General features: G+C 43.2%; 2 protein-coding genes across 3 annotated transcripts in view; one reads left to right on the top strand and one right to left on the bottom strand.

The window, feature by feature from the left end:
* Positions 1-26,237, top strand: part of AFF3 (ALF transcription elongation factor 3) — a 478,799-nt gene that overhangs the window by 200,225 nt on the left and 252,337 nt on the right. The gene's annotated exons all lie outside the window — the stretch shown is intronic.
* Positions 24,416-25,929, bottom strand: LOC142742650 (protein kinase C delta type-like). The gene is made up of 5 exons (XM_075852636.1): positions 25,871-25,929; positions 25,589-25,727; positions 25,291-25,482; positions 24,905-25,033; positions 24,416-24,759 (listed from the first exon to the last, which is right to left on the bottom strand). The coding sequence occupies exons 1-5, from the start codon at positions 25,915-25,917 to the stop codon at positions 24,676-24,678; spliced, it is 591 nt and encodes a 196-aa protein (XP_075708751.1). The 5' UTR covers positions 25,918-25,929; the 3' UTR covers positions 24,416-24,675.

Genomic DNA, 26,237 nt, shown 5'->3' with positions numbered 1-26,237 from the left:
ATGGGGGCCAAGTTTTCCCCCTCAGTGGCAAACCTGGTCATGGCTTGGTGGGAACAATTCCATATTTTTTCAACCGAAAACTCATACAGCCACAACATTGAATGGTACGGTAGATATATCGACGATATATTGATTATTTGGAAAGGAGACACAGAAATCATCCCTAAATTTGTGGAAACTCTTAACATTAATGATTGTAATCTCAAATTCACTTATCATTTTGATGACACCAATATAATTTTCCTTGACCTGGAGCTGAAAGGTGTCAATGGTCAAACCATCTCGACCAAAACACATCGCAAACCTACAGCCACAAACAATATATTACATGCAAACAGCAACCATACCAGGCATACCATCAAAGCCATACCGGTGGGTGAAATGCACCGGGCTAAAAGGAACTGCACCTCTCAAAGTCAATTTGAGATAGAACAAGATGCAATCAAAACAAGACTCCATGAGAGAGGTTACCCCCAATGGTCACTCAATCGGGCCTGTAACATCATGACAAAAAAATCAAGAGCCCAACTTCTGAGTCACCACAACAGAATAATAGATACAATACAGAATACTGAAAACCAACCCACGTTAATTTTGCAACAGAGCAATCAGTTTACACAAATTAAGAAAATAGTAAACAATTACTTACCTATCCTCATGGAGGATGATACTTTGCGTACTGTGTTAGCTGGAGGCTGCAGAATAGTGGCAAGAAAAGCCGCATCTTTGGGAAATGCTCTGTCTCCATCCCTGTTCACGGCCAACGAAAAAACAAAAACAACATGGTTAGAGACCACAGGTTTCTACAAATGTGGCCAGCATCCATGCAAAGTTTGTTCCCATGTCAAGATTACTAAAACCTTCAATGATTCCACACAAACCAACAAATTTAATATACAAAATTACATCAATTGCAATTCTGAATCGGTCATTTATATCATCGAGTGCATAGATTGCAACTTAAAATACGTAGGCTGCACCAATCGGAAATTTAAAATAAGAATTCTGGAACATCTGAGCTACGTGAGAAATGAAAACATCTTGAACATATCAAACATGTCCAAACACTTTATCTCCAAACACAATAGATCAATCAAATCCTTCCGGTGTTACGCCATTGAAAAAATCCATCCGTGTAAAAGAGGAGGTGATATAAAACACAAAACCCATCTTAGAGAAGCCTTTTGGATCTATAGATTAAACACAAGATTTCCAAAGGGTTTAAATTTAAGAAAAGAATTAATGTACTTATATTAGATGGTCAATGATTAAAAGCACCTTCAATTTTACACGTAAAACGCAGGACACAGGCACGATACTTATACAAATAATTATATAAACCTATATCATTTATATATTTATATATATTTCTCAAAAAAACATGATATACCTACTCATGCATTATCTTCCAAGGTACATAATCCACTTAGTGCTGCATGCATAATATTTGCTTTTTGCCATGTACACATTTTAATGTTCACACCACCCAGCCTCGTTTGTTCAATACATGTTTCCGAATCCCCGTATAGATTCAGTTGTGTCCTTTCCTGCACTTTCCCCACGAGATCCTCATCCTTTCATATAGCGCGCTGCCACATTCATATTCGACAGTCAGATGTTTCACATTCTCATCAATAATAATCGTAACCACTACATCTTGGTCCTAACGGGTTAATGTTATAATTGTGATTACTCAACTAAGACTTAACTAAAAACATTCCCAGTACCTAGATACATACAAAATACACTCACAACCTTCACACAAGATGAGTGTTCATCACCTTGGACTTACCCTCAATCAGGACGTTCATGATGGTTCTCGGGTGACATACCAGGCTCGAGTAATCCAACCAAGCCGGCCACCGCTGCTGTCCGACATCCCCAACAGAAATCTGAAACGTCAAAACTAATTAAAATATAAACACATTTCATTATATGGTTCAGATATGGACACATATAATATACAAATTATTTAATATCTAGATCAAGCGAGTCCTTTGAACAACCTCAATACTCACAAGATAGCCGAGATCAAAACACGGGACCCGACTTTCACTTCCGGCTTGCGTTCCAAAGTAATACACACATTGACACGCAACGAGTTATCAGCTGATCTCACTGACTCAGTACAAAATCTGACAGCGCGCGCTTTTCAAAATCACTACAGCCAAGTTTAAGGACGCGGCAGTCGTCCGAAACGCGTAGGCCCCGAGGACAATACCTCCACTTTCTTACACACCCAGGACATATACAACTGGACTTCCTTTTAAACCGATGCCATTAAACTTGGAACAGAAAATCCATTTTAAACTCAACTCAGCGCTGGATCCTATCCTTCCTTCCTTTGCTACTACACCGTGTGCCGACACGAGGATCCGAGTGCTACTCTACAAACACACTGGAGTGTGTTAGGTGAGCTGGAGGTTCCCTCCCCAGTTTCTTTACTTGCAAGTTCGGCTGATCATACCTCTCGAGCTCCCTGTATAACAGTGTTCTAGGAGGAACACTGGCAAGTCCTAAACATATATACAAAACGCAAGTCCTGTCATATATTATGTGTTGTAACAAGTGAGGTTAAGATTAACAGCTACTTCAAAATAAGTGGCCACAACTGACTAATATATTAATACCTTTCAGCATTAGTCTACATAATATTGTTATCAATGAGCTGGTTGACGCAATCAACAAATCTTTGATTTTAACTCACTTGCACCTTGCATATTTACCTTGGATAACAGAAATTCTAATTGTCTCTGCACACGCAAATCATGACTCATGATATCCAATCTACACGCATAGAACTGGCGGAAAAAGTGTTTGGTAACTATGACAATTATACGGAAAACAACCAAGACATGGAGGATCTATTTCACAAGCTTGAAAAAAACTTAGCTCAACAAGCTAAAATCTGGTGGGACCTCACAACACTTAAAAACTATATTACAAAGAATATGATCCCCAGAGGATTACGACTACGGAAAATGCCAAGTTTTATTTATACAGAGGAATTTCTCAAGGAATGGAATGAGACACTTTCCACATGCTCTATCAGTCTAATGAAATTGATTACAAAACAGGAGGAACTCAAATTAAAAGAATTAGACACTAACATCTTGGACTTAAAGAAATCATTAGAAGTTTTCTCTGACTCACCTTCATTTATTCTTCTCCAAACCAGGATGTCATCTGCTACTGACAAGCTGGATCACACTATAGCAGATATAAAGAAAAATAAATTTCAAAGGGACATCAAAGATTATTCCAATAACGAAGTCTAAAATTGGAGTCAAAATTCAAGGAATTACAATAGACCGAGACCTATCCTAAAAAACAGAAATCAGTCGCACAAACAATACCGGGATCTACCCAATAGAGTTAGCTTCAGCTCCACTGAACCTGACTCCGCGGATGGTATATTAGAAGACGAAAATATTCGAACACGTCCCCATCCAAGCTATAGACCAGAAAACAACTCATTCCAGTCAAAAAACGGGGAAGGAGGGGCGGCAGAAAACATAAGTCGAACAAATTTAGAACAAAACCGCCGCCTCCGCTCAAGGAAATTTCAGCAGCATTAACCACAAATGTCACCAATCTTTCCTCCACACCCCTCACAGCAGAACAACAGGAGGTGTTGTCTCTAGGCCTCAACTTTGCCCCCAAAAAATTTTTTAACTTGTTTAACACCATACTCGATATAAACAAATTTATCCGAAACTTGACTGTCCAAAAACATTTTTTTCGTCATGATGAAACAACACCAGGGGACACCGAGGCAGTATTACCATCCCCAACGTCAGATAAAGAACACACTGAAACGTCATCTCCAGATACAGCTGTCCAGTTGTCCAAATTCTCTTTTGAAGAACTAACAACCCTCGTAAGCCTTGATCACTTACGATGTGAAACCCCGAACCAAACAGTGACCACAGCTCTTAATTTTAGAACCACAAATCCAAAATTCTACCCCACCAGCTCACGCACTGATTCCATGGATCGGTTTCAAATGATTATAGAAAAAGAACTTCATCAACTTGCTGACAGCCTTAAAGGCCAACGTCCAACGAAAAATATGTCAACCAAACTCAAAGAAGCCACAAAATCGCTACAAGAAAATAAACAACTCATTATAAAAATGTCGGACAAAGGGGGCAATGTTACAGTTCTGAACAAAGAAGATTACCAACAATCTATTTTGGACATGCTAGCAGATGTCACAACGTATAAAAAACTGGACAGAGACCCAGTAGAAACAATCAAAAATAATATGAAAAAATTACTCAATGACGGTTATCAGGGTGGGTTTATTAGCCAAAAACAAATGGACTTCATCTATATTGACCAACCAATCACTCCAATCATCCATGCACTCCCGAAGATTCACAAACAGATTTTTCCTCCACCAATGAGACCGATTGTTTCAGGCATTGGATCGATTCTAGAGAGATTATCAGAATGGCTAGATACATTATTACAACCACTGGCACAAACAACACCTGGCTTTCTTAGAGACACCAAACACGTCCTAAATCTGTTGCATAACAAATTTTGGGACAATAAATATAGCTGGCTCACATGTGATGTTGTGGCATTATACACATCAATTCCACACCATATAGCCCATGCTGCCCTCGTTTATCATTTGACAAAACACAGTACCTATGATAAACAATTTCAATTATACATACTAGACGTACTCATGTTTCTCCTCACTAATAACTATTTTCAATTTGATACAAAATATTACTTGCAACTCAAAGGCGTATCCATGGGGGCCAAGTTTTCCCCCTCAGTGGCAAACCTGGTCATGGCTTGGTGGGAACAATTCCATATTTTTTCAACCGAAAACTCATACAGCCACAACATTGAATGGTACGGTAGATATATCGACGATATATTGATTATTTGGAAAGGAGACACAGAAATCATCCCTAAATTTGTGGAAACTCTTAACATTAATGATTGTAATCTCAAATTCACTTATCATTTTGATGACACCAATATAATTTTCCTTGACCTGGAGCTGAAAGGTGTCAATGGTCAAACCATCTCGACCAAAACACATCGCAAACCTACAGCCACAAACAATATATTACATGCAAACAGCAACCATACCAGGCATACCATCAAAGCCATACCGGTGGGTGAAATGCACCGGGCTAAAAGGAACTGCACCTCTCAAAGTCAATTTGAGATAGAACAAGATGCAATCAAAACAAGACTCCATGAGAGAGGTTACCCCCAATGGTCACTCAATCGGGCCTGTAACATCATGACAAAAAAATCAAGAGCCCAACTTCTGAGTCACCACAACAGAATAATAGATACAATACAGAATACTGAAAACCAACCCACGTTAATTTTGCAACAGAGCAATCAGTTTACACAAATTAAGAAAATAGTAAACAATTACTTACCTATCCTCATGGAGGATGATACTTTGCGTACTGTGTTAGCTGGAGGCTGCAGAATAGTGGCAAGAAAAGCCGCATCTTTGGGAAATGCTCTGTCTCCATCCCTGTTCACGGCCAACGAAAAAACAAAAACAACATGGTTAGAGACCACAGGTTTCTACAAATGTGGCCAGCATCCATGCAAAGTTTGTTCCCATGTCAAGATTACTAAAACCTTCAATGATTCCACACAAACCAACAAATTTAATATACAAAATTACATCAATTGCAATTCTGAATCGGTCATTTATATCATCGAGTGCATAGATTGCAACTTAAAATACGTAGGCTGCACCAATCGGAAATTTAAAATAAGAATTCTGGAACATCTGAGCTACGTGAGAAATGAAAACATCTTGAACATATCAAACGTGTCCAAACACTTTATCTCCAAACACAATAGATCAATCAAATCCTTCCGGTGTTACGCCATTGAAAAAATCCATCCGTGTAAAAGAGGAGGTGATATAAAACACAAAACCCATCTTAGAGAAGCCTTTTGGATCTATAGATTAAACACAAGATTTCCAAAGGGTTTAAATTTAAGAAAAGAATTAATGTACTTATATTAGATGGTCAATGATTAAAAGCACCTTCAATTTTACACGTAAAACGCAGGACACAGGCACGATACTTATACAAATAATTATATAAACCTATATCATTTATATATTTATATATATTTCTCAAAAAAACATGATATACCTACTCATGCATTATCTTCCAAGGTACATAATCCACTTAGTGCTGCATGCATAATATTTGCTTTTTGCCATGTACACATTTTAATGTTCACACCACCCAGCCTCGTTTGTTCAATACATGTTTCCGAATCCCCGTATAGATTCAGTTGTGTCCTTTCCTGCACTTTCCCCACGAGATCCTCATCCTTTCATATAGCGCGCTGCCACATTCATATTCGACAGTCAGTTGTTTCACATTCTCATCAATAATAATCGTAACCACTACATCTTGGTCCTAACGGGTTAATGTTATAATTGTGATTACTCAACTAAGACTTAACTAAAAACATTCCCAGTACCTAGATACATACAAAATACACTCACAACCTTCACACAAGATGAGTGTTCATCACCTTGGACTTACCCTCAATCAGGACGTTCATGATGGTTCTCGGGTGACATACCAGGCTCGAGTAATCCAACCAAGCCGGCCACCGCTGCTGTCCGACATCCCCAACAGAAATCTGAAACGTCAAAACTAATTAAAATATAAACACATTTCATTATATGGTTCAGATATGGACACATATAATATACAAATTATTTAATATCTAGATCAAGCGAGTCCTTTGAACAACCTCAATACTCACAAGATAGCCGAGATCAAAACACGGGACCCGACTTTCACTTCCGGCTTGCGTTCCAAAGTAATACACACATTGACACGCAACGAGTTATCAGCTGATCTCACTGACTCAGTACAAAATCTGACAGCGCGCGCTTTTCAAAATCACTACAGCCAAGTTTAAGGACGCGGCAGTCGTCCGAAACGCGTAGGCCCCGAGGACAATACCTCCACTTTCTTACACACCCAGGACATATACAACTGGACTTCCTTTTAAACCGATGCCATTAAACTTGGAACAGAAAATCCATTTTAAACTCAACTCAGCGCTGGATCCTATCCTTCCTTCCTTTGCTACTACACCGTGTGCCGACACGAGGATCCGAGTGCTACTCTACAAACACACTGGAGTGTGTTAGGTGAGCTGGAGGTTCCCTCCCCAGTTTCTATACGTGCGTCTGCACTTGCTTGGATAAAGGTGTGGGGGTGGAGGTGGGAACAGTATTACGAGGGTTCATGTTCTTGTGGATGTTAACGGTTTTCTTGATTTTCTTTCAAACCTTTCCCCGTGCCTGGTATGGATCTTTGGGCACTCGTATGTAAATTGGCGGGCGGTTCAGCCGGACGGGCGCCAGCTCGGTTTTGCAAGATCGGTGGCCACGTTGCGGTGGCTCGGATTCTGGGGCATGTCGTGGTCGAGGGTTATGACAGAGTTCGGCGCGGCTGGACAGTGCGCCCGATGTCCTGTTGCTTCATGTTGGGGGGAATGACCTGGGCGTCCGTCCTTTTCGGGATCTGATTCGGGACATAGGTCTCGATCTGCTGCGGCTATGGTCCTGTTTTCCCAGGGTGGTGGTGGTATGGTCGGAAACCGTACCTCGTAGATCATGGAGGGCCGTCAGGTCCATGTCTGCAATTAATAGGGCACGGGTGAAGGTGAATCGGGCTGTGTATGCATTTGTGGTGAGAAATGGTGGGGTGTTTGTACGTCACTTTGATTTTGAGGATGGTGTGGGTAATTTTTGTTTGGCGGATGGTGTACACTTGAATGCAGTGGGTGTGGATCTGTGGGCGATGAGGATTCAGGAAGGAATCGAGCGGGCCATATTGTTGCGGGGGAACTTGCATATTTGAGGGGGTCAAGATATGCTCGCTGTGGCGGGGTTAGAGGGCCTTGGAGTTGGTCAAATTTGGTGGGGGAGGGACTTATAGTAGGGATGGTCCCTCCCAAAATTAAGTTATTGGGGATCTGGTTGATTTGGGCTCCTGCTGGGTGTTGTCCCGATGAGTAAATACATGTGACGGTTACCCATCTGCGGTTGGTCACGGTGCCCCTGAGCTTGTGTTTTAGATGGCTGGGGTAAAATTACAGTTGTATGGGCAGAGTGACACCAGCTCCTCCTTCCTGAGCTTCAAGGACCTCTCCAATTTTATTTCAATTGTGGTTATTTATTTCCTGTATATTGATTTGTGGAATTGTTTTTTGTTTGTTAATAAAATGGCTGCTGTGGCCAATTCATTCCAAGCAAAGTCTCTGTGTTTTATTGGACTAGTTAGCGTTATGGTAAGTGGGAGATATAAGGGGGTGTGAATTGGTACAGTAGCGTGATGTAAGGTAAGACAGGACCACACTCTATTATCCCTTGTCAAGCAAATTGTTAAAGCAATTGTCCCATTAGGACCCATTATGTCTATATGCCCAATAGGAGATTTATTAGTGTCTCCAATAAAAGTTGTGTAAAAAACGATCTAGATAGAAGAAGCAGTTATAAACCACTGTGCCTTTGTAGAGAGAGCCTGGTTGTCCGTGACAGCTGGATCTTTCTTGTATCTGTATGATTATTTGTTAGCCACCATAGCTACATGTAGCAAAATATAAACCCTTCTAAACAGGAATACCGCACATGATCGCTGAGGTCACTGATTGGCTGCAACTGTCAAATGCTTGCCGCATGTAAACAAATACTAGGGGTACTGCCGGAGCATCAACACTGGTCCACCGGAGGAACGAATAGGTAAGATTTTTTTTATCTTTTAGGTCATATGCAGCTGCTTCTAAAAAAAAATTAAAGAAGCAAGGCAGATGTATAGGGCCTTATTTTTTTGCGGGATTACTTTTCGTTTTTATTGGTACCATTTTGGGGTACATATGATTTTTAATTGCTTTTTATCACATTGTTTTGGAAAGCAGGATGAACAGCAATTTTGACATTGTTTTTTTATTTAATTTTTTTATGGCGTTCATTGTGCAGGTTAAATAACGTACTAGTTTTATACTTTGAGTTGTTTTACGGTTTTTCCCCAAAAAACTTTCACTTAGGATTTTTAATTCATTCTGAACTTTATTAAACAATTTTTTACTTTTTTTTTTAGTCCCGCTAGGGGACTTTACTTCTGTATTGCACTGTATTATGCCTGTAAGTGAACTTAATAGGCATTCACTGAAGGTAGCCTTGGGGCATTTGTCAGGTATAATATGATGAAAGATCCACTTTGACAAATCTTATAACATAGAGTGTAGAAAGATAAACTATTAACACATTAAAACAAGTTGTAATGTAAATTTTTTAGTTTATCTGCACTTTTTGTAAGCATTGTAATTCTTTCCTTAATCAGTTCTAGGGCTAGGCTCCCATAGGAATTGCTTGGATAAAGATTAGAGATGGCAGTTCATGAAATTAATGAATGTATCTGTCTGTTTGTATGTTTCAGTTATCTGATTATGAGTCTGATGTGCTCTCATATTAGAAAGTGCCTCATTAATGCAGTGCTTCAAGGCCTTGGCAGAATCCGCAGCATGCGTTTTCTCCTCCCTGCAGCACATCAGAACACAGGGCCTAAGTCACATCCATTGAAATACCAAATTAAGGTAAACTACCTCATTAAAATAATACCATCAAAAGCTAAATTATATATTCATAAAGCAGAAAATAAAAGACCAGTATAAATTGCACTAAAAAAATAATAATGTTCAATTTAAAATCATTAGCCAGTGTTAATTTGCCATTAGCAAAGATGCAACCCATTGTTCCTTGATGATATGTCTATATGTGTGTCAGATAGTGGCTTTCCTTTTCCAATGTACTCGTTTTGATCAACTTACATCCAGCAAAATAAAAAGTTACATATTTTTTTATTGATCATTTGCTTTTTACTTTTATTGTACTGTATGACAATTCTATTTTGTCTGTTCAGGTTGTACATCAAAGATATTGTTGTTGTCATAAGGTTGATAACAGAAGAATTTACAGGAAAGTGCCTAAGAAATCTACTCGATGAAGAATATAATTTTCTATGCACTTACCTAATTTTCGGACTATTATAACAATTATTGTCCTAAAAACTGTGCTTTAATCTTCTGGTGTGTCTAATAGTCTCAATGCAGTCAGCTGCCAGTGTATGAATAAGTAGGAGACTGAGCGCCATGATTCAAAGGTCCTTGCAGTGCAGTGTTATGAAAGACTAGAATGTTCTTGCAGATCAGTACCTGCAAAGATTTACTGAGCTGTGTCTAGAAATGTCTGATATCTGCTCCTTGAACACAGACTGAGGGCTTATTTAGACGAACGTGTAATACGTCCGTGCAACGCGCGTGATTTTCACGCGCCTCCCACGGACCTATGTTAGTCTATGGGGCCATGCAGACTGTCCGTGAGTTTCACGCAGCGTGTGTCCGCCGCGTAAAACTCACGACATGTCCCATATTTGTGCGTTGTTTGCGCATTACGCACCCATTGAAGTCAATGGGTGCGTGAAAATCACGCGCATCACACGGAAGCACTTCCGTGTGACGCGCGTGATTCGCTCAACAGAAGTAAAAAGTATGAATGAAAACAGAAAAGCACCACGTGCTTTTCTGTTTACAAACATACAAACAGAGTGTCATAATGATGGCGGCTGCGCGAAAATCACACAGCCACGCATCATACGCGGCTGACACACGGAGCTGTTAAGTACCTTTTGCGCGCGCAAAACGCACACGCTCGTGTAAATCCGGACTTAGGTCAATTCTAACTCTTCAGTGAGCAAACAACATTTGTACACACAGCACAGTAAATCTTTGTAGGTACTGATCTAAAAGAACATTCTAGCCATGTCCCCTCCAATAAACGAGCAGCAGCTACTCTCAAGCAGTGACCTGAGCAGATTCGTCACCATTAACCCCTGCCTCTCCACACCTCTGATGTCTGGTGAGGGCACTATAACTGCCAATATGATGTATCACTGTGGCTGGCATTGTATTGGGACACTGTGGCTGGCATTGTGGGGAGCACTGTGGCTGGCATTGCATTGGGGCACTGTGGCTAGCATTGTAATGGGGCACTGTGGCTTGCATTATGGTGGGGCACTGTGGCTGGCATTCTGGTGGGGCACTGGAGAACTGTATCTGTACCATATCGCCTGAATATTATAGGAAATGTAAAGTTAAAACAAAAACTTTTATGCTTCAAATGGGTGCGTTTTATGCCCAAAGATATTGCAGTATGTATCACCTGTTGTCTGAGATGAAAGTTGTACATAACGTACAGAAAATCAGACAGATCGTGAACTCTGTCTCCTATGCTCTCATATTCAGTACAAGAGCCTTGTTGTACAGCTCCTATTATAATGAATAGATGATTGATGCTACCATACTGAATACAGGAACCTACAATACAGACCACAATGTCTCTTCTACCTACTACTCCTCTCATTTGGTCATCTTGTTTTACACTTAATTCAAAACAACACATTGTGTAGTACTTTTAATGCTGCACCAGGGACAATACTATACATCTGTTAGTCAAAGATAGCAAATTTTATGACTGGACTTACTGAGCACATTGTACTACCACTACTTCTTCCTTTGTAGTTGCTCTAGTTCTGTGTTAACTAGGAAACAACCACTACGCTCCGCTGTTTCATTACTCCCATAGAGTTTGTAAGGAGCAACATTGTGTACGTATGATCAACTGCCACTCCATACAAACTCCTCCTCACTGCAGTCGTGTGGGTGAAGAGTTACAGGTGACTCAGGACCCCCCTCCTAGTAAATTGAACATTTATCACCTATTCTTAAACGTGATAGACGTTTATTGTGAGTAAATCCCCTTAAACAGTGGTGTAACTAGGAAAGACTTGGCACCCTTCGCAAACTCTTGACTGGGCCCCCCCAGGTGCCACAAGCAGCACCCCTTATATATAGTGCCCCCTGTAGAATGGGCCATACAGCCCCCCTGTAGACAGTGCTATACAGCCCCGCCTATAGACAGTGTCACATCCCACTTGTAGATAGCGCCCCCACCACCCCCTTGTAGATAGTGCTTTACAGCCCCCCTGTAAATATCGCCATAAAGCCTTCCTGTATATAGCGTTATACAGCTCCCACTGTATATAGTGCCACACAGCCCCCTCCCTTGTATATAGTGCCACACAGCCCCCTCTTGGTAGATAGTACTGCACAGCCCCCCCTTAGTAGTGCCACACAGCTCCTTGTATATAGTGCCACCCAGCTCCTCCATGTGTATAGTGCCACATAGCTCCCCCTTGTGTATAGTGCCACACAGCTCCCCCTTGTGTATAGTGCCCCACAGCTCCCCCTTGTGTATAGTGCCACACAGCCCCTCCTTGTGTATAGTGCCAAAAGGCAATGGCGCATCCGAGAAAGTTGTATCAGCCAGGGGGGTGTCAATCAAACATGGAAAGGTGGGTTTGGAGGCAGGACTATGTGATTCTTCAGGATAGCGGCACCGCCCCATGACCCTTTAATGAGTAATTAGCATAAAGTGTGCACCGTTTTAAAAGTGGATTTTAAAGCTTTTGCTGCATCTGAAAAAAACATACATTTGGAAATATTATCAGGTCATGTATTACCGCATGGTGGCGGTTCAAGGGGTTAGAACTACCAGACAGGTTCCCATTAAATATACAATGAATTGAGAACAATTCCATCATGCCCTGAAATTTTGTTATTATAAATATATCCTATATAATTACAGCTCCAGAACCAAGCTCATACATATACAGTGAAGGAAATAAGTATTTGATCCCTTGCTGATTTTGTAAGTTTGCCCACTGTCAAAGACATTAACAGTCTAGAATTTTTAGGCTAGGTTAATTTTACCAGTGAGAGATAGATTATATTTAAAAAAAAAACTGAAAATCACATAGTCAAAATTATATATATTTATTTGCATTGTGCACAGAGAAATAAGTATTTGATCCCTTTGGCAAACAAGACTTAATACTTGGTGGCAAAACCCTTGTTGGCAAGCACAGCAGTCAGACGTTTTTTGTAGTTGATGATGAGGTTTGCACACATGTTAGATGGAATTTTGGCCCACTCCTCTTTGCAGATCATCCTGAAATCATTAAGATTTCGAGGCTGTCACTTGGCAACTCGGATCTTCAGCTCCCTCCATAAATTTTCGATGGGATTAAGGTCTGGAGACTGGCTAGGCCACTCCATGACCTTAATGTGCTTCTATTTGAGCCACTCCTTTGTTGCCTTGGCTGTATGTTTCGGGTCATTGTCGTGCTGGAAGACCCATCCACGAGCCATTTTTCGGTTCAATCATTTTTATTGATTTTTCAAAGTTAAAAAACAAATGCATAAATCAACAATACAACTTTACAGCAACGTTACATAAGAAAAACAGCAGCATAGGATAACTTTTACAACAGATATCTTGTCGTGGTTAATCATGTTTAACATTGGTCAACTACTTCTTATAAGAGCTAAACTTTATGGCATAGAGGACTATCCAACCAGCACTTCCATATTTCAGTGAATTTAAGAAAAGAAAAATTCCCATAAGCTATTATTTTTTAAAATGCATAGGAGGTATTTACTAGAGTTATTAATTCGTCTAGGTTAGGTGATTCTGTACTCTTCCAATGTCTGGTCACTACCAATTTAGCCATAACCAAGATTTTACAATCTAACGATCTGTATTTGGTAGGAATATCATCTATTCGGAGGAAAAGTAAAGCTAGGTGAGGGGAAGATGGAATCCGGGTACCAATCAATGACCCCATCAAATCAAACACCTCGTGCCAGTAGTTGGTTATCATAGGGCAGTCCCATAATATATGTAATAGCGTGCCTTTATGTCCGCATCCTCTCCAACACATATCCTGTACATTTGGGAACATTATGTGTAACCTATCAGGAGTGTAATACCAATGTAAATGAGTTTTAATAGCTGCCTCTACCTGAGAGCTACATTGCAAGGAACTGTGGATTAATTTATATGCTTTCTTCGATTCAGCTTCATTAAAGGTTGTGGCTAGGGATCTTTCCCATATTCGCATATTACGAGTTTTAGAAAATTCTGCATTTATGGTTAAAACATTAAGTATCCCTTTCAGGATTTTAGAGGATTTGCCCAGCATAGCAAACAATGTGAGATTGCATATTGGATGTACATTTTGCAGAGTAGCGACGTAATGTCTGATCTGTAAATATTTAAAAAATTCTGTCTGAGGAAGAGAAAAAGTAAGCTTTAGATAGTCAAAGGAACCAAAGCCTACGCTTTCGTATAGATGTGACATCAGGGATATTCCTCCCGACTTCCAAGTCATTAAATTTAAATCAGGTATAGCTATTTCTAAAATGTCAATAGGAATGTATGAGTTTGGAAGAGGACGGCGATCAGATGAGTTTTTGTGAATATAGGACCACCAGTCTAAGACCGCTTTAGTTAGGGGGGAGATATTGGAGGGTATGTTAATATTCCATAATTCTAAAAACAGAAGTGTTTTCAAACTTGAGGGGAAAACATAAGTCGATTCAATCTGAACCCAATGTGTAAAGAGATATCTTCCCTCCATCCCGGGCCCAAGAGTGCCACTAAAGTTGACGAGTAGTAATTATAGATGTCAGGGATCCCCAATCCTCCTATCCTTTTATCCCTGGCTAAAATATGAGAGGTGATACGTGGTTTTTTATAAGACCAGATAAATTCTAGTATAGCTTTTTGAATACATTTGAAAAAGGTTTTAGGAACCGCAATTGGAACAGTTCTAAATAAATATAAAAGCTTGGGTAGAAGCAGCATTTTAAATGCAGCGATCCTGCCTATCCAGGATATTTCCGTTTTGTGTAACCTAGTCATTTCTGATTGAACACTTTGTAGAAGGGGTTTGTAGTTAGCTCGGTACAAAGATTTGTGCGGCCACGAGCCATTTTTAATGTCCTGGTGGAGGGAAGGAGGTTGTCACTCAGGATTTGACGGTACATGGCTCCCTCCATTCTCCCATTGATGCGGTGAAGTAGTCCTGTGCCCTTAGCAGAGAAACACCCCCAAAACATAATGTTTCCACCTCCATGCTTGACAGTGGGGACGGTGTTCTTTGGGTCATAGGCAGCATTTCTCTTCCTCCAAACACGGAGAGTTGAGTTAATGCCAAAGAGCTCAATTTTATTCTCATCTGACCACAGCACCTTCTCCCAATCACTCTCAGAATCATCCAGATGTTCATTTGCAAACTTCAGACGGGCCTGTACATGTGCCTTCTTGAGCAGGGGGACCTTGCGGGCACTGCAGGATTTTAATCCATTACGGCGTAATGTGTTACCAATGGTTTTCTTGGTGACTGTGGTCCCAGCTGCCTTGAGATCATTAACAAGTTCCCCCCGTGTACTTTTCGGCTGAGCTCTCACCTTCCTCAGGATCAAGGATACCCCACGAGGTGAGATTTTGCATGGAGCCCCAGATCGATGTCGATTGACAGTCATTTTGTATGTCTTCCATTTTCTTACTATTGCACCATCAGTTGTCTCCTTCTCACCCAGCGTCTTACTTATGGTTTTGTAGCCCATTCCAGCCTTGTGCAGGTCTATGATCTTGTCCCTGACATCCTTAGAAAGCTCTTTGGTCTTGCCCATGTTGTAGAGGTTAGAGTCAGACTGATTAATTGAGTCTGTGGACAGGAGTCTTTTATACAGGTGACCATTTAAGACAGCTGTCTTTAATGCAGGCACCAAGTTGATTTGGAGCGTGTAACTGGTCTGGAGGAGGCTGAACTCTTAATGGTTGGTAGGGGATCAAATACTTATTTCTCTGTGCACAATGCAAATAAATATATATAATTTTGACTATGTGATTTTCAGTTTTTTTTAAATATAATCTATCTCTCACTGGTAAAATTAAGCTAGCCTAAAAATTCTAGACTGTTCATGTCTTTGACAGTGGGCAAACTTACAAAATCAGCAATGGATCAAATACTTATTTCCTTCACTGTATATAGCACCAGAACCAAGCTCAGTACATATATACCGTACCATAACCAAGCTCAGTACATATATACAGTACCAGAACCAAGCTCTGACATACACCGCATTCCAAATTATTATGCAAATGTTATTTTTCGCTGATTTTCCTAAATAGTCTATGCAAATGCCAGTCAGTATAATCTTCAAGCCATCAACCGTTGGAGTATAATGCAAATTTTATTGAACAAATCTCCTAATGGTAACAGATTTTTTTTTAGAACTATAAAACTCAAAATGCACTGTTTCAAATTATTATGCACAACAGAGATCAAAACATTTTAAAGGTTGTAAAGGGAACTAAAATGGTCATTTGTTGAATTTGCAGCATCAGGAGGTCATATTTACAGAAATCAAAAGCTCTTTCAATCAAAAAAAAAATTAACAGGCTAAGTTACATGTTAACATAGGACCCCTTCCTTGATATCACCTTCACAATTCTTGCATCCATTGAATTTGTGAGTATTTGGACAGTTTCTGCTTGAATATCTTTGCAGGATGTCAGAATAACCTCCCAGAGCTTCTGTTTTTATGTGAACTGCCTCCCACCCTCATAGATATTTTGCTTGAGGATGCTCCAAAGGTTCTCAATAGGGTTGAGGTCATGGGAACAAGGGGGCCACACCATGAGTTTCTCTCCCTTTTATGCCCATAGCAGCCAATGACACAGAGGTATTCTTTGCAGCATGAGATGGTGCATTGTCATGCATGAAGATAATTCTGCTACGGAAGGCACGGTTCTTCTTTTTGTACCACGGAAGAAAGTGGTCAGTCATAAACTCTACGTACTTTGCAGACGTCATTTTCACACCGTCAGGGACCCTAAAGGAGACTACCAGCTCTCTCCCCATGATTCCAGCCCAAAACATGATTCCGCCACCTCCTTGCTGACGTCGCAGCCTTGTTGGGACATGGTGGCCATTCACCAACCATCCACTACTCCATCCATCTGGACCTTCCAGGGTTGCACGGCACTCATCAGTAAACAACACGGTTTGAAAATTAGGCTTAATGTATTTCTGAGCCCACTGCAACCGTTTCTGCTTAAACCTGTGGCCTGCTTAATAATGTGGAACGTCCTTCTTAAGTAGTTTTCCTTTGATTTGGCACACCTGGCAAACTAATTATCACAGGTGTCATGTGTAAAGGATCTGCCAGACACATCTTCTGTGTCGACGCCCATAGGTAATCAGTCTGCACCTGCTTCTATGTCTGTGAGACTGACTCCATCTTCCACCACCCAGGATGGCAGGCTTAGGAGTGGGAGAGCCTATCACAGCCTGGCCAGATGGAGATAGCTCCCGCCCTCTGTCTATTTATACCTGCCTTTCCTGTTCCTCCTTTGCTTGTGATTCTTCTCTGTTGGTTTCCTGTCCATGCTGCAGCTTCTTGAACTACTGATCCTCTGCTTGTGATTGTCCTTGGCTTTTCTGACCATTCTTCTGCTCTGCGTTTTTGTACCTCGCTCATCTCCTGGTTTGACTTGGCTCGTTCACCTCGCTTGTTGCTCACGGTGTTCCCGTGGGCAACTTCCCATTTCCCTGGCTTCTTTGTACCCTTCTCTGTTTGTCTGTCGTGCACCTATTGAGTGTAGGGACCGTCGCCCAGTTGTAACCCGTCGCCTAGGGCGGGTCGTTGCAAGTAGGCAGGGACTGAGTGGCGGGTAGATTAGGGCTCACTTGTCTGTTTCCCTACCCCGACATTACATAATCACAAGCCCATATACCTAGTCTACCCTGGTCCCTGACACTACTATGGACCGCCTTGAGACCCTGGCTCAGCAAATGCAGGGCCTCTCCCTACAGGTCCAGGCCCTGGCTCAGAGGGACAACCAGCCTGATGCTGCCCTGGTAGTGCCCCTCACCTCACCTCTTGAACCCCACCTCAAGTTGCCTGACCGGTTCTCAGGGGACCGTAAGACTTTTTTCTCCTTTCGGGAGAGTTGTAGGCTCTATTTTCGCTTAAAGCCCCACTCCTCTGGTTCTGAGAGCCAGCGGGTGGGTATAATTATGACCCGGCTCCAGGACGGGCCCCAAGAATGGGCCTTCTCCTTGGCTCCTGACGCCCCTGAACTTTCCTCCGTTGATCTTTTCTTTTCTGCTCTCGGGCTCATTTATGACGAGACTGACAAGACTGCCTTTGCCGAGAGTCAGCTGGTGACCTTACGTCAGGGTAAGAGACCTGTTGAGGAGTATTGTTCTGACTTTAGGAAGTGGTGTGTAGCTTCTCGGTGGAATGACCCTGCCTTAAGGTGCCAGTTTAGATTGGGTCTGTCGAACGCCCTGAAAGACCTGCTAGTTAGCTATCCCTCTTCTGACTCCCTAGATCAGGTTATGGCTTTAGCGGTACGACTTGACCGACGTCTCAGGGAACGACGACTTGAACGTGTTTGTGTTTTCTCCTCTGACTCCCCCATGATGCCTCCCGAGGTTCCGTTGCTTCGTTCTTCCACGGAAGACTCGGAGGTACCTATGCAACTCGGGGCCTCCGTGTCCCCCCAACAACGTAGAGAGTCCCGCAGGAAGAATGGTCTCTGCTTCTACTGTGGGGATGACAAGCATCAAGTGAACAACTGTCCTAGGCATAAGAATAAGCAGCCGGAAGAACTTCCGCGCCTAAGTGACCATCGGGGAGGTCACTTGGGCGCACAGGTATTTCCCGTAAATATGAAACGTAATAAAAACTTGCTTCCCTTTCATGTCTCTTTTGGTTGTAGGTCTGCTACCGGCAGTGCCTTCGTGGATTCAGGGTCTTCTGCTAATATTATGTCTGTGGAATTTGCTATGTCTCTAGCTATGCCATTGAATGATTTGCCTAAACCTGTCCCGGTAGTGGGTATCGACTCCACTCCTCTTGCTAATGGTTATTTTACACAGCATCCCCCTGTTTTTGAACTCCTTGTGGGCTCCATGCATTTGGAGCAGTGCTCTGTACTGGTGATGCAGGGATTATCGTCCGATTTGGTTTTAGGCCTTCCCTGGTTGCAGTTGCATAATCCCATTTTTGACTGCAATACTGGGGATCTTACCAAATGGGGTAATGAATGCATGACGTCATGTTTTCCTGTTAATTCTATTTCTCTCCCTGAGGAGGTGAACACTCTACCTGAGTTTGTACAGGACTTCGCTGATGTTTTCTCTAAAGAGGCCTCCGAAGTGTTACCACCTCATAGAGAATATGATTGCGCAATTGATTTGGTACCAGGAGCTAAGCTCCCTAAGGGTAGGATATTTAATCTCTCTTGTCCCGAACGTGAAGCCATGAGAGAGTATATCCAGGAATGCCTGGCCAAGGGTTACATTCGCCCCTCCACTTCTCCGGTAGGTGCTGGCTTCTTCTTCGTAGGGAAGAAGAATGATGGTCTTAGGCCATGCATTGACTACCGAAACTTGAATAAGGTCACTGTAAGGTACCAGTATCCCCTTCCTTTGATTCCTGATCTCTTCAATCAGGTTCAGGGGGCCCAATGGTTCTCTAAGTTTGATCTACGGGGGGCTTATAACCTTATCCGCATCAAAGAGGGGGATGAGTGGAAGACTGCTTTTAACACGCCCGAATGTCATTTCGAATACCTCGTCATGCCCTTTGGGTTGTGTAATGCTCCCGCGGTCTTCCAGAATTTCATAAATGAGGTTTTAAGAGACTACCTGGGGGTATTTCTTGTAGTGTACCTTGATGACATACTTGTGTTTTCCAAGGACTGGTCCTCCCACATTGAGCATGTCAGGAAGGTGCTCCAGGCCCTTCGGGAAAACAAACTGTTTGCTAAGACTGAAAAATGTGTGTTTGGGGTGCAGGAGATAAAGTTTTTGGGTCAAATCCTCACTCCTCATGAATTCCGCATGGATCCCGCCAAGGTCCAGGCTGTGGCGGAATGGGTCCAACCTGCCTCCCTGAAGGCGTTACAGTGCTTCCTGGGGGTTCGCTAATTATTACAGGAGATTTATTGCTAACTTCTCGGTCATCGCTAAGCCTCTTACGGATCTCACTCGCAAAGGTGCTGATCTCCTCCACTGGCCTCCTGAGGCTGTCCAGGCTTTTGAGGTCCTTAAGATGTGCTTTATCTCGGCCCCAGTGCTGGTTCAGCCCAACCAAATGGAGCCATTTATCGTGGAGGTTGACACGTCCGAGGTGGGAGTGGGGGCTGTCTTGTCCCAGGGTACCAGGTCCCTCACCCATCTCCGCCCCTGTGCCTACTTCTCCAGGAAGTTTTCGCCCACTGAGAGTAACTATGATATTGGCAACCGCGAACTCTTAGCCATTGAATGGGCATTTGAAGAGTGGCGCCACTTCCTGGAGGGGGCTAGGCACCAGGTTACTGTCCTTACCGACCACAAGAATCTGGTATTCCTAGAATCTGCCCGGAGGCTACACCCGAGACAAGCTCAATGGGCGTTATTTTTTACCAGATTCAAATTTTTGGTCACCTATAGTGCTGGGTCTAAAAATATTAAGGCTGATGCACTGTCGCGTAGCTTCATGGCCAGCCCTCCTTTGGAGGAAGATCCTGCTTGTGTTTTGCCTCCAGGTATAATCATTTCCTCTATTGATTCTAATTTAGTCTCTGAAATTGCGGCTGATCAAGGTTCAGCTCCCGGGGTTCTTCCTGAGAACAAGCTGTTTGTTCCCCTGCAATTCCGGCTAAGGGTACTTAGGGAAAATCATGACTCTGCACTATCTGGCCATCCAGGCATCCTGGGTACCAAGCACCTCATTGCCAGAAACTATTGGTGGCCTGGGTTGCTCAAAGACGTTAAGGCCTACGTCGCCGCTTGTGAAGTTTGTGCTAGGTCCAAGACTCCCAGGTCCCGACCAGCGGGCTTACTATGTTCTTTGCCCGTTCCCCAGAGACCTTGGACCCATATCTCCATGGATTTCATCACCGATTTGCCTCCATCTCAAGGCAAGTCGGTGGTGTGGGTTGTAGTAGACCGCTTCAGTAAGATGTGCCACTTTGTGCCCCTCAAGAAACTACCCAATGCTAAGACGTTAGCTACCTTGTTTGTCAAACACATCCTGCGTCTCCATGGGGTCCCTGTCAATATTGTTTCTGACAGAGGGGTACAATTTGTTTCATTGTTTTGGAGAGCCTTCTGTAAAAAGTTGGAGATTGATCTGTCTTTCTCCTCTGCCTTCCATCCTGAAACTAATGGCCAAACTGAGAGGACTAATCAGTCTCTAGAACAATATTTAAGGTGTTTTATCTCTGACTGTCAATATGATTGGGTCTCATTCATTCCCCTCGCCGAATTTTCCCTTAATAACCGGGTCAGTAACTGGTCAGGGGTCTCCCCCTTTTTCTGTAATTTTGGGTTTAATCCACTGTTCTCCTCCGTTTCACCTGGTAGTTCCAACAATCCCGAGGTAGATGTCGTTCATCGGGAACTGGGCACAGTCTGGGCCCTGGTTCAGAAGAACCTTGAGGCGTCCCAGAACATACAAAAGACTCAGGCAGATAAAAGACGTTCTGCTAACCCCTTGTTTGTGGTCGGGGATCTGGTGTGGCTATCGTCAAAAAATTTGCGCCTTAAAGTCCCGTCCAAGAAGTTTGCTCCCCGGTTTATAGGGCCATACAAGGTCATTGAAGTCCTTAACCCTGTCTCCTTCCAACTGGAGTTGCCCCTGTCTTTTCGAGTACACAACGTGTTTCATGCCTCCCTCCTTAAACACTGCTTCCCGTCCTTGGCTCCCTCGAGGAAACCTCCGGTCCCTGTTATCACCCCTGAGGGGGTAGAATTCGAGGTGGCCAAGATTGTGGACAGCAGGATGGTCCAAGGCTCCCTCCAGTACCTGGTCCATTGGAGGGGATACGGGCCTGAGGAGAGGACTTGGGTACCCGCCCGGGATGTTCACGCTGGGGTATTGCTCAGGAGGTTCCACCTTCGTTTCCCCAATAAACCAGGTCCACCTAGAAAGGGTCCGGTGGCCCCTCATAAAAGGGGGGTACTGTAAAGGATCTGGCAGACACAACTTCTGTGTCGACGCCCATAGGTAATCAGTCTGCACCTGCTTCTATGTCTGTGAGACTGACTCCATCTTCCACCACCCAGGATGGCAGGCTTAGGAGTGGGAGAGCCTATCACAGCCTGGCCAGACGGAGCTAGCTCCCGCCCTCTGTCTATTTATACCTGCCTTTCCAGTTCCTACTTTGCTTGTGATTCTTCTCTGTTGGTTTCCTGGCCCTGCTGCAGCTTCTTGAACTACTGATCCTCTGCTTGTGATTGTCCTTGGCTTTTCTGACCACTCTTCTGCTCTGCGTTTTTGTACCTCGCTCATCTCCTGGTTTGACTCGGCTCGTTCACCTCGCTTGTTGCTCACGGTGTTCCCGTGGGCAACTTCCCCATTTCCCTGGCTTCTTTGTACCCTTGTCTGTTTGTCTGTCGTGCACCTATTGAATGTAGGGACCGTCGCCCAGTTGTACCCCGTCGCCTAGGGCGGGTCGTTGCAAGTAGGCAGGGACTGAGTGGCGGGTAGATTAGGGCTCACTTGTCTGTTTCCCTACCCCGACATTACATCATGTGTCTGAGATAGATTACAATGATCCAAAGAGCCCTAAGACACAATACCATCCATGAGTTTAATTGAAAAACTAATAATTACATGTTTATGACACTTAAATCCAATGTGCATAATAATTTGGAACACGGTGTATTTTCACCAAGTTATGACCTATTTTAGCTTTATGCTAATGACTTTCTTAATAGACAACTGAGCGTGTTTTTACTTTTGACCAAGTGGGCGTTGTGGAGAGAAGTGTAAGGCAAAAAAATCAGCCTCAAAATTCCTTCAGGAACTGACAGCGTTGTATGACCTTTTTTTTGTGTTTTTTCTTAAGACGTTGAAGCGAATGCAAAAGACGCCGGCAAAAAAGCTCTAAATGGGCGCCGCAGGTATTTTCTGCCTCCTATTAATTTAAATTGGAGGTCAGAGGCAGAAACCACTTGAAGACCATCAGCCCCTCACTCACAATAAAATGACCATCAGCCCCCCCACTCACTATAAAATGACCATCAGCCACCCACTCACAGTAAAATGACCATCAGCCCACCACTCACAGATTCCCCCTGTAGGTAGCGCCACACAGACCCTTGTAGGTAGCGCCACACAGCCCCTTGTGGGTAGCGTCACACAGCCCCCTTGTGGGTAGCAGCACACAGCCCCCTTGTGGGTAGTAGCACCAGACAGCCCCCTTGTAGGTAGCGCCAGACAGCCCCCCTGTTGGTAGCGCCAGACAGCCCCATTGTAGGTAGCGCCAGACAGCCCCCTTGTAGGTAGCGCCACACAACCCCCTTGTAGATAGCGCCACACAGCCCCTTGTAGATAGCGCCACACAGCCCCCTGTAAAGAATGCCACACAGCCCCCTGTAGAGTGCGCCACACATCCGCCTGGTAGGGAGTGCCACACAGCCCACAGCCCCCTGGTAGGGAGTGCCACACAGCCCCCTAGTTGGTAGTGCCACACAGCCCACAGCCCCCTGGTTGGTAGTGCCACACAGCCTACAGCCCCCTGGTAGGTAGTGCCACACTGCCCACAGCCCCCTTGTAGGTAGTGCAAGGACTACTACATGACCCTGATAGCTGGCGGGCAATAGACATTCAAAAAAGGACAAATGTGCAGGAGCACACAAAATCCCCAGCTTTCCCAGCTACCAAATAAATGTGTGGAAATAAACTAAGATATAACTTTTATTTAGTCTAGCTAAAGGATTAATCTAGGTAGTGCCACACAGCCCACAGCCCCCTTGTAGATAGCAACCCCCCCCTTCCAGTATAGATAGCGCCACTGTAGCTCCCTGAAGGAGCGGAATCCCCGTGTGGCCCGGGATTCCGCTCCTGGAGCACTCCTTGATGTCTCTGTCCATATATGGACAGTGACATTTAGGGAAACTCCTGAAGCGGATTGCAGATGCTGTGACCGGGGATTCCACTCCAGGTGAAGCTCCTGTAATCTGTGTCCATGTCTCAGCTGAGCCACAAGTAGAAACATTTGTGAATCAAAGTTCATTTATTTCACAAAGACTCCTGGTCTGGTTTGTCACTGTGTCTCAGCAGAGCCATAGACAGTGACATCTGTCGTACTTTGTGAGATTATTTCATAAAGACTCCATGAAATTAGATCTATAGTCCAAAGATAGGTCAAATCTGGGATGGCACTGTGACCCAGCCGAGGCACAGGCAGAGACCATCTTTTGAGTTGTTAATTTACAAAAAAATCTGTGAATTTGAATCTATAGTCCAAAAAACTGGTCAAGTCCGAGTTGGAACTGTGACTCAGCCGAATCACAGGCAGGGACATTTGTCATTCAATGTTTGGCCAAGTCACAGGCAGTGATATCTGCCATTCCTTGTGAGGGAATTTTATAAAGACTACAGGAAATTGAATCTATAGTCCAAAGACTGGTCAAGTTTGGGTTGGCACTGTGACTCAGCCAAGCCACAGGCAGAGACATGTGTCATTTATTGTTAGGTTATTTTACAAAGTCTCCTGGTCTGTGTTTTCACTCTGGCTCAGCCGAGCCAAAGGATGAGACCATCTTAGAGAGGTTACGTCACAAAAACTGGGAATTTCGATCTATAGTCCAAAATTTGGTTAAGTCTGGGTTAGCACTGTGACTCAGCCGAGCCACAGGCAGAGATGTCCAGTTGTGAACTTCCCAGGATCTAGTAGTCTGTAGATGAAGATGATGGTGATGATGATGTTGATGTTTGTCTTATCCTTTGCAGTACTGGACAGTTAGGTGGTTGCTGTAAGAAGACACACAGACATTTTCAGATCAGTATCTCAAATTATTGCTTTACAGTCATGAAGTTAGATCATAGGCTATAATAATTCTAATTACATGTATGCGTGGATATCACAGAGCAGGATAATACTATGTATTATACTTACAATGTCCATCTGAAAAGGTGGGTGGGCGCTGCCGGACTCCACATCCTCCCAATTTACTGATCTAAAGAACCGGTGGGATCTGATGGATGATGTTATTGCCAGACGGCTACATGGGGACTTGCTGAGGAGCTAAAAATGTAATGAGAGACCATTAACCATAACGTGTATGGATTACTACTGACATATATATATATTGATTTCTCACTTCACTAAGGGTGTGCTCACATATCGCAGTCAATTTGCTTTTTTTTGCAGTCATTTTCACAACATTCAAGCAAAATCGTTGCAAAGGATGGGATTTGGCCATGATGTGAAGACACCCTCCCCTGTCCACTAACTGTTCTTCTATTTTCCTCCCTTCATTCTCTTTAGCTGATCCTACTTACCCCTTTTATGATGTTGATGGCATCTGGGCACATCTCTGCTGGAAAACAAGGGTCCTCCTCTTGCAGTGATAGATTGTACTGCATCCTTGTCCCATAGCCGTAAAATGGCTGTTCACCTGTTATCATCATAAATAAGGTGACACCAAAGGCAAAGGAATCCACCAAATGGTTGTAAGGTTCCCGGTTCATCATCTGTAAGAACATTAGATTAGAGATCATGTAATGGCGGTGAGTGGATGTACACACAGTAATATATTAGATTATTATTTGTTATTTTCCTATAATGAATGCTCTTTACCTCTGGGGCGATGTATCCCACTGTCCCTGCATTGCCTGTCTGCATGTCCTCCCCAAATGCGCTGATGGCAGATAATCCAAAATCAGCAATTCGAAGGTGTCCGATGTTGTCTAGGAGCACATTGCCTGGCTTTATGTCACTGGAGAGAGAAACATTGTTGTGGCAGTTTATGACATTTATTTTGATAATTAGAGCTCTAGGTTACACAGTTCTTATCCACAAATAGAGAAATATATTCCCCGGTTTTCCTTCTTTGGTCTGTCTTATAACATAGCTGCTTACCGGTGGATGATGCCGTGTTCATGCAGGAACTGGAGTCCGCAGACCATTTCTGATGCAAAGAATCTGTGAAGTAAAGGAGAGAGTTAATCAGTGGTCACATTGATGATCATACACACAACGTACAATGATGAAACAGAAATTTACCTTGTCATGTCCATATTGAGAGGCAGTTTTCCTGCCATGAAATGGTGCAGGTCTCCTCCGGCCATATAATCCATAACAATCAAGAAATATTTTGGTGTCTCCAAAGATGCCCGCAGGTAGGTCAGGAAGCGACAACCGATGGCCAATTCCATGATCTCAAGTTCTACTGAGATTTGGGCCTTCATGCGCTTTTTCTCCATAATTTTGACTGCCAGTAGCTCTT

Source organism: Rhinoderma darwinii, chromosome 2, assembly GCF_050947455.1.
Source record: "Rhinoderma darwinii isolate aRhiDar2 chromosome 2, aRhiDar2.hap1, whole genome shotgun sequence".
Lineage (NCBI taxonomy): Eukaryota > Metazoa > Chordata > Amphibia > Anura > Rhinodermatidae > Rhinoderma > Rhinoderma darwinii.
This window is presented reverse-complemented; position numbering and strand designations above follow the sequence as displayed.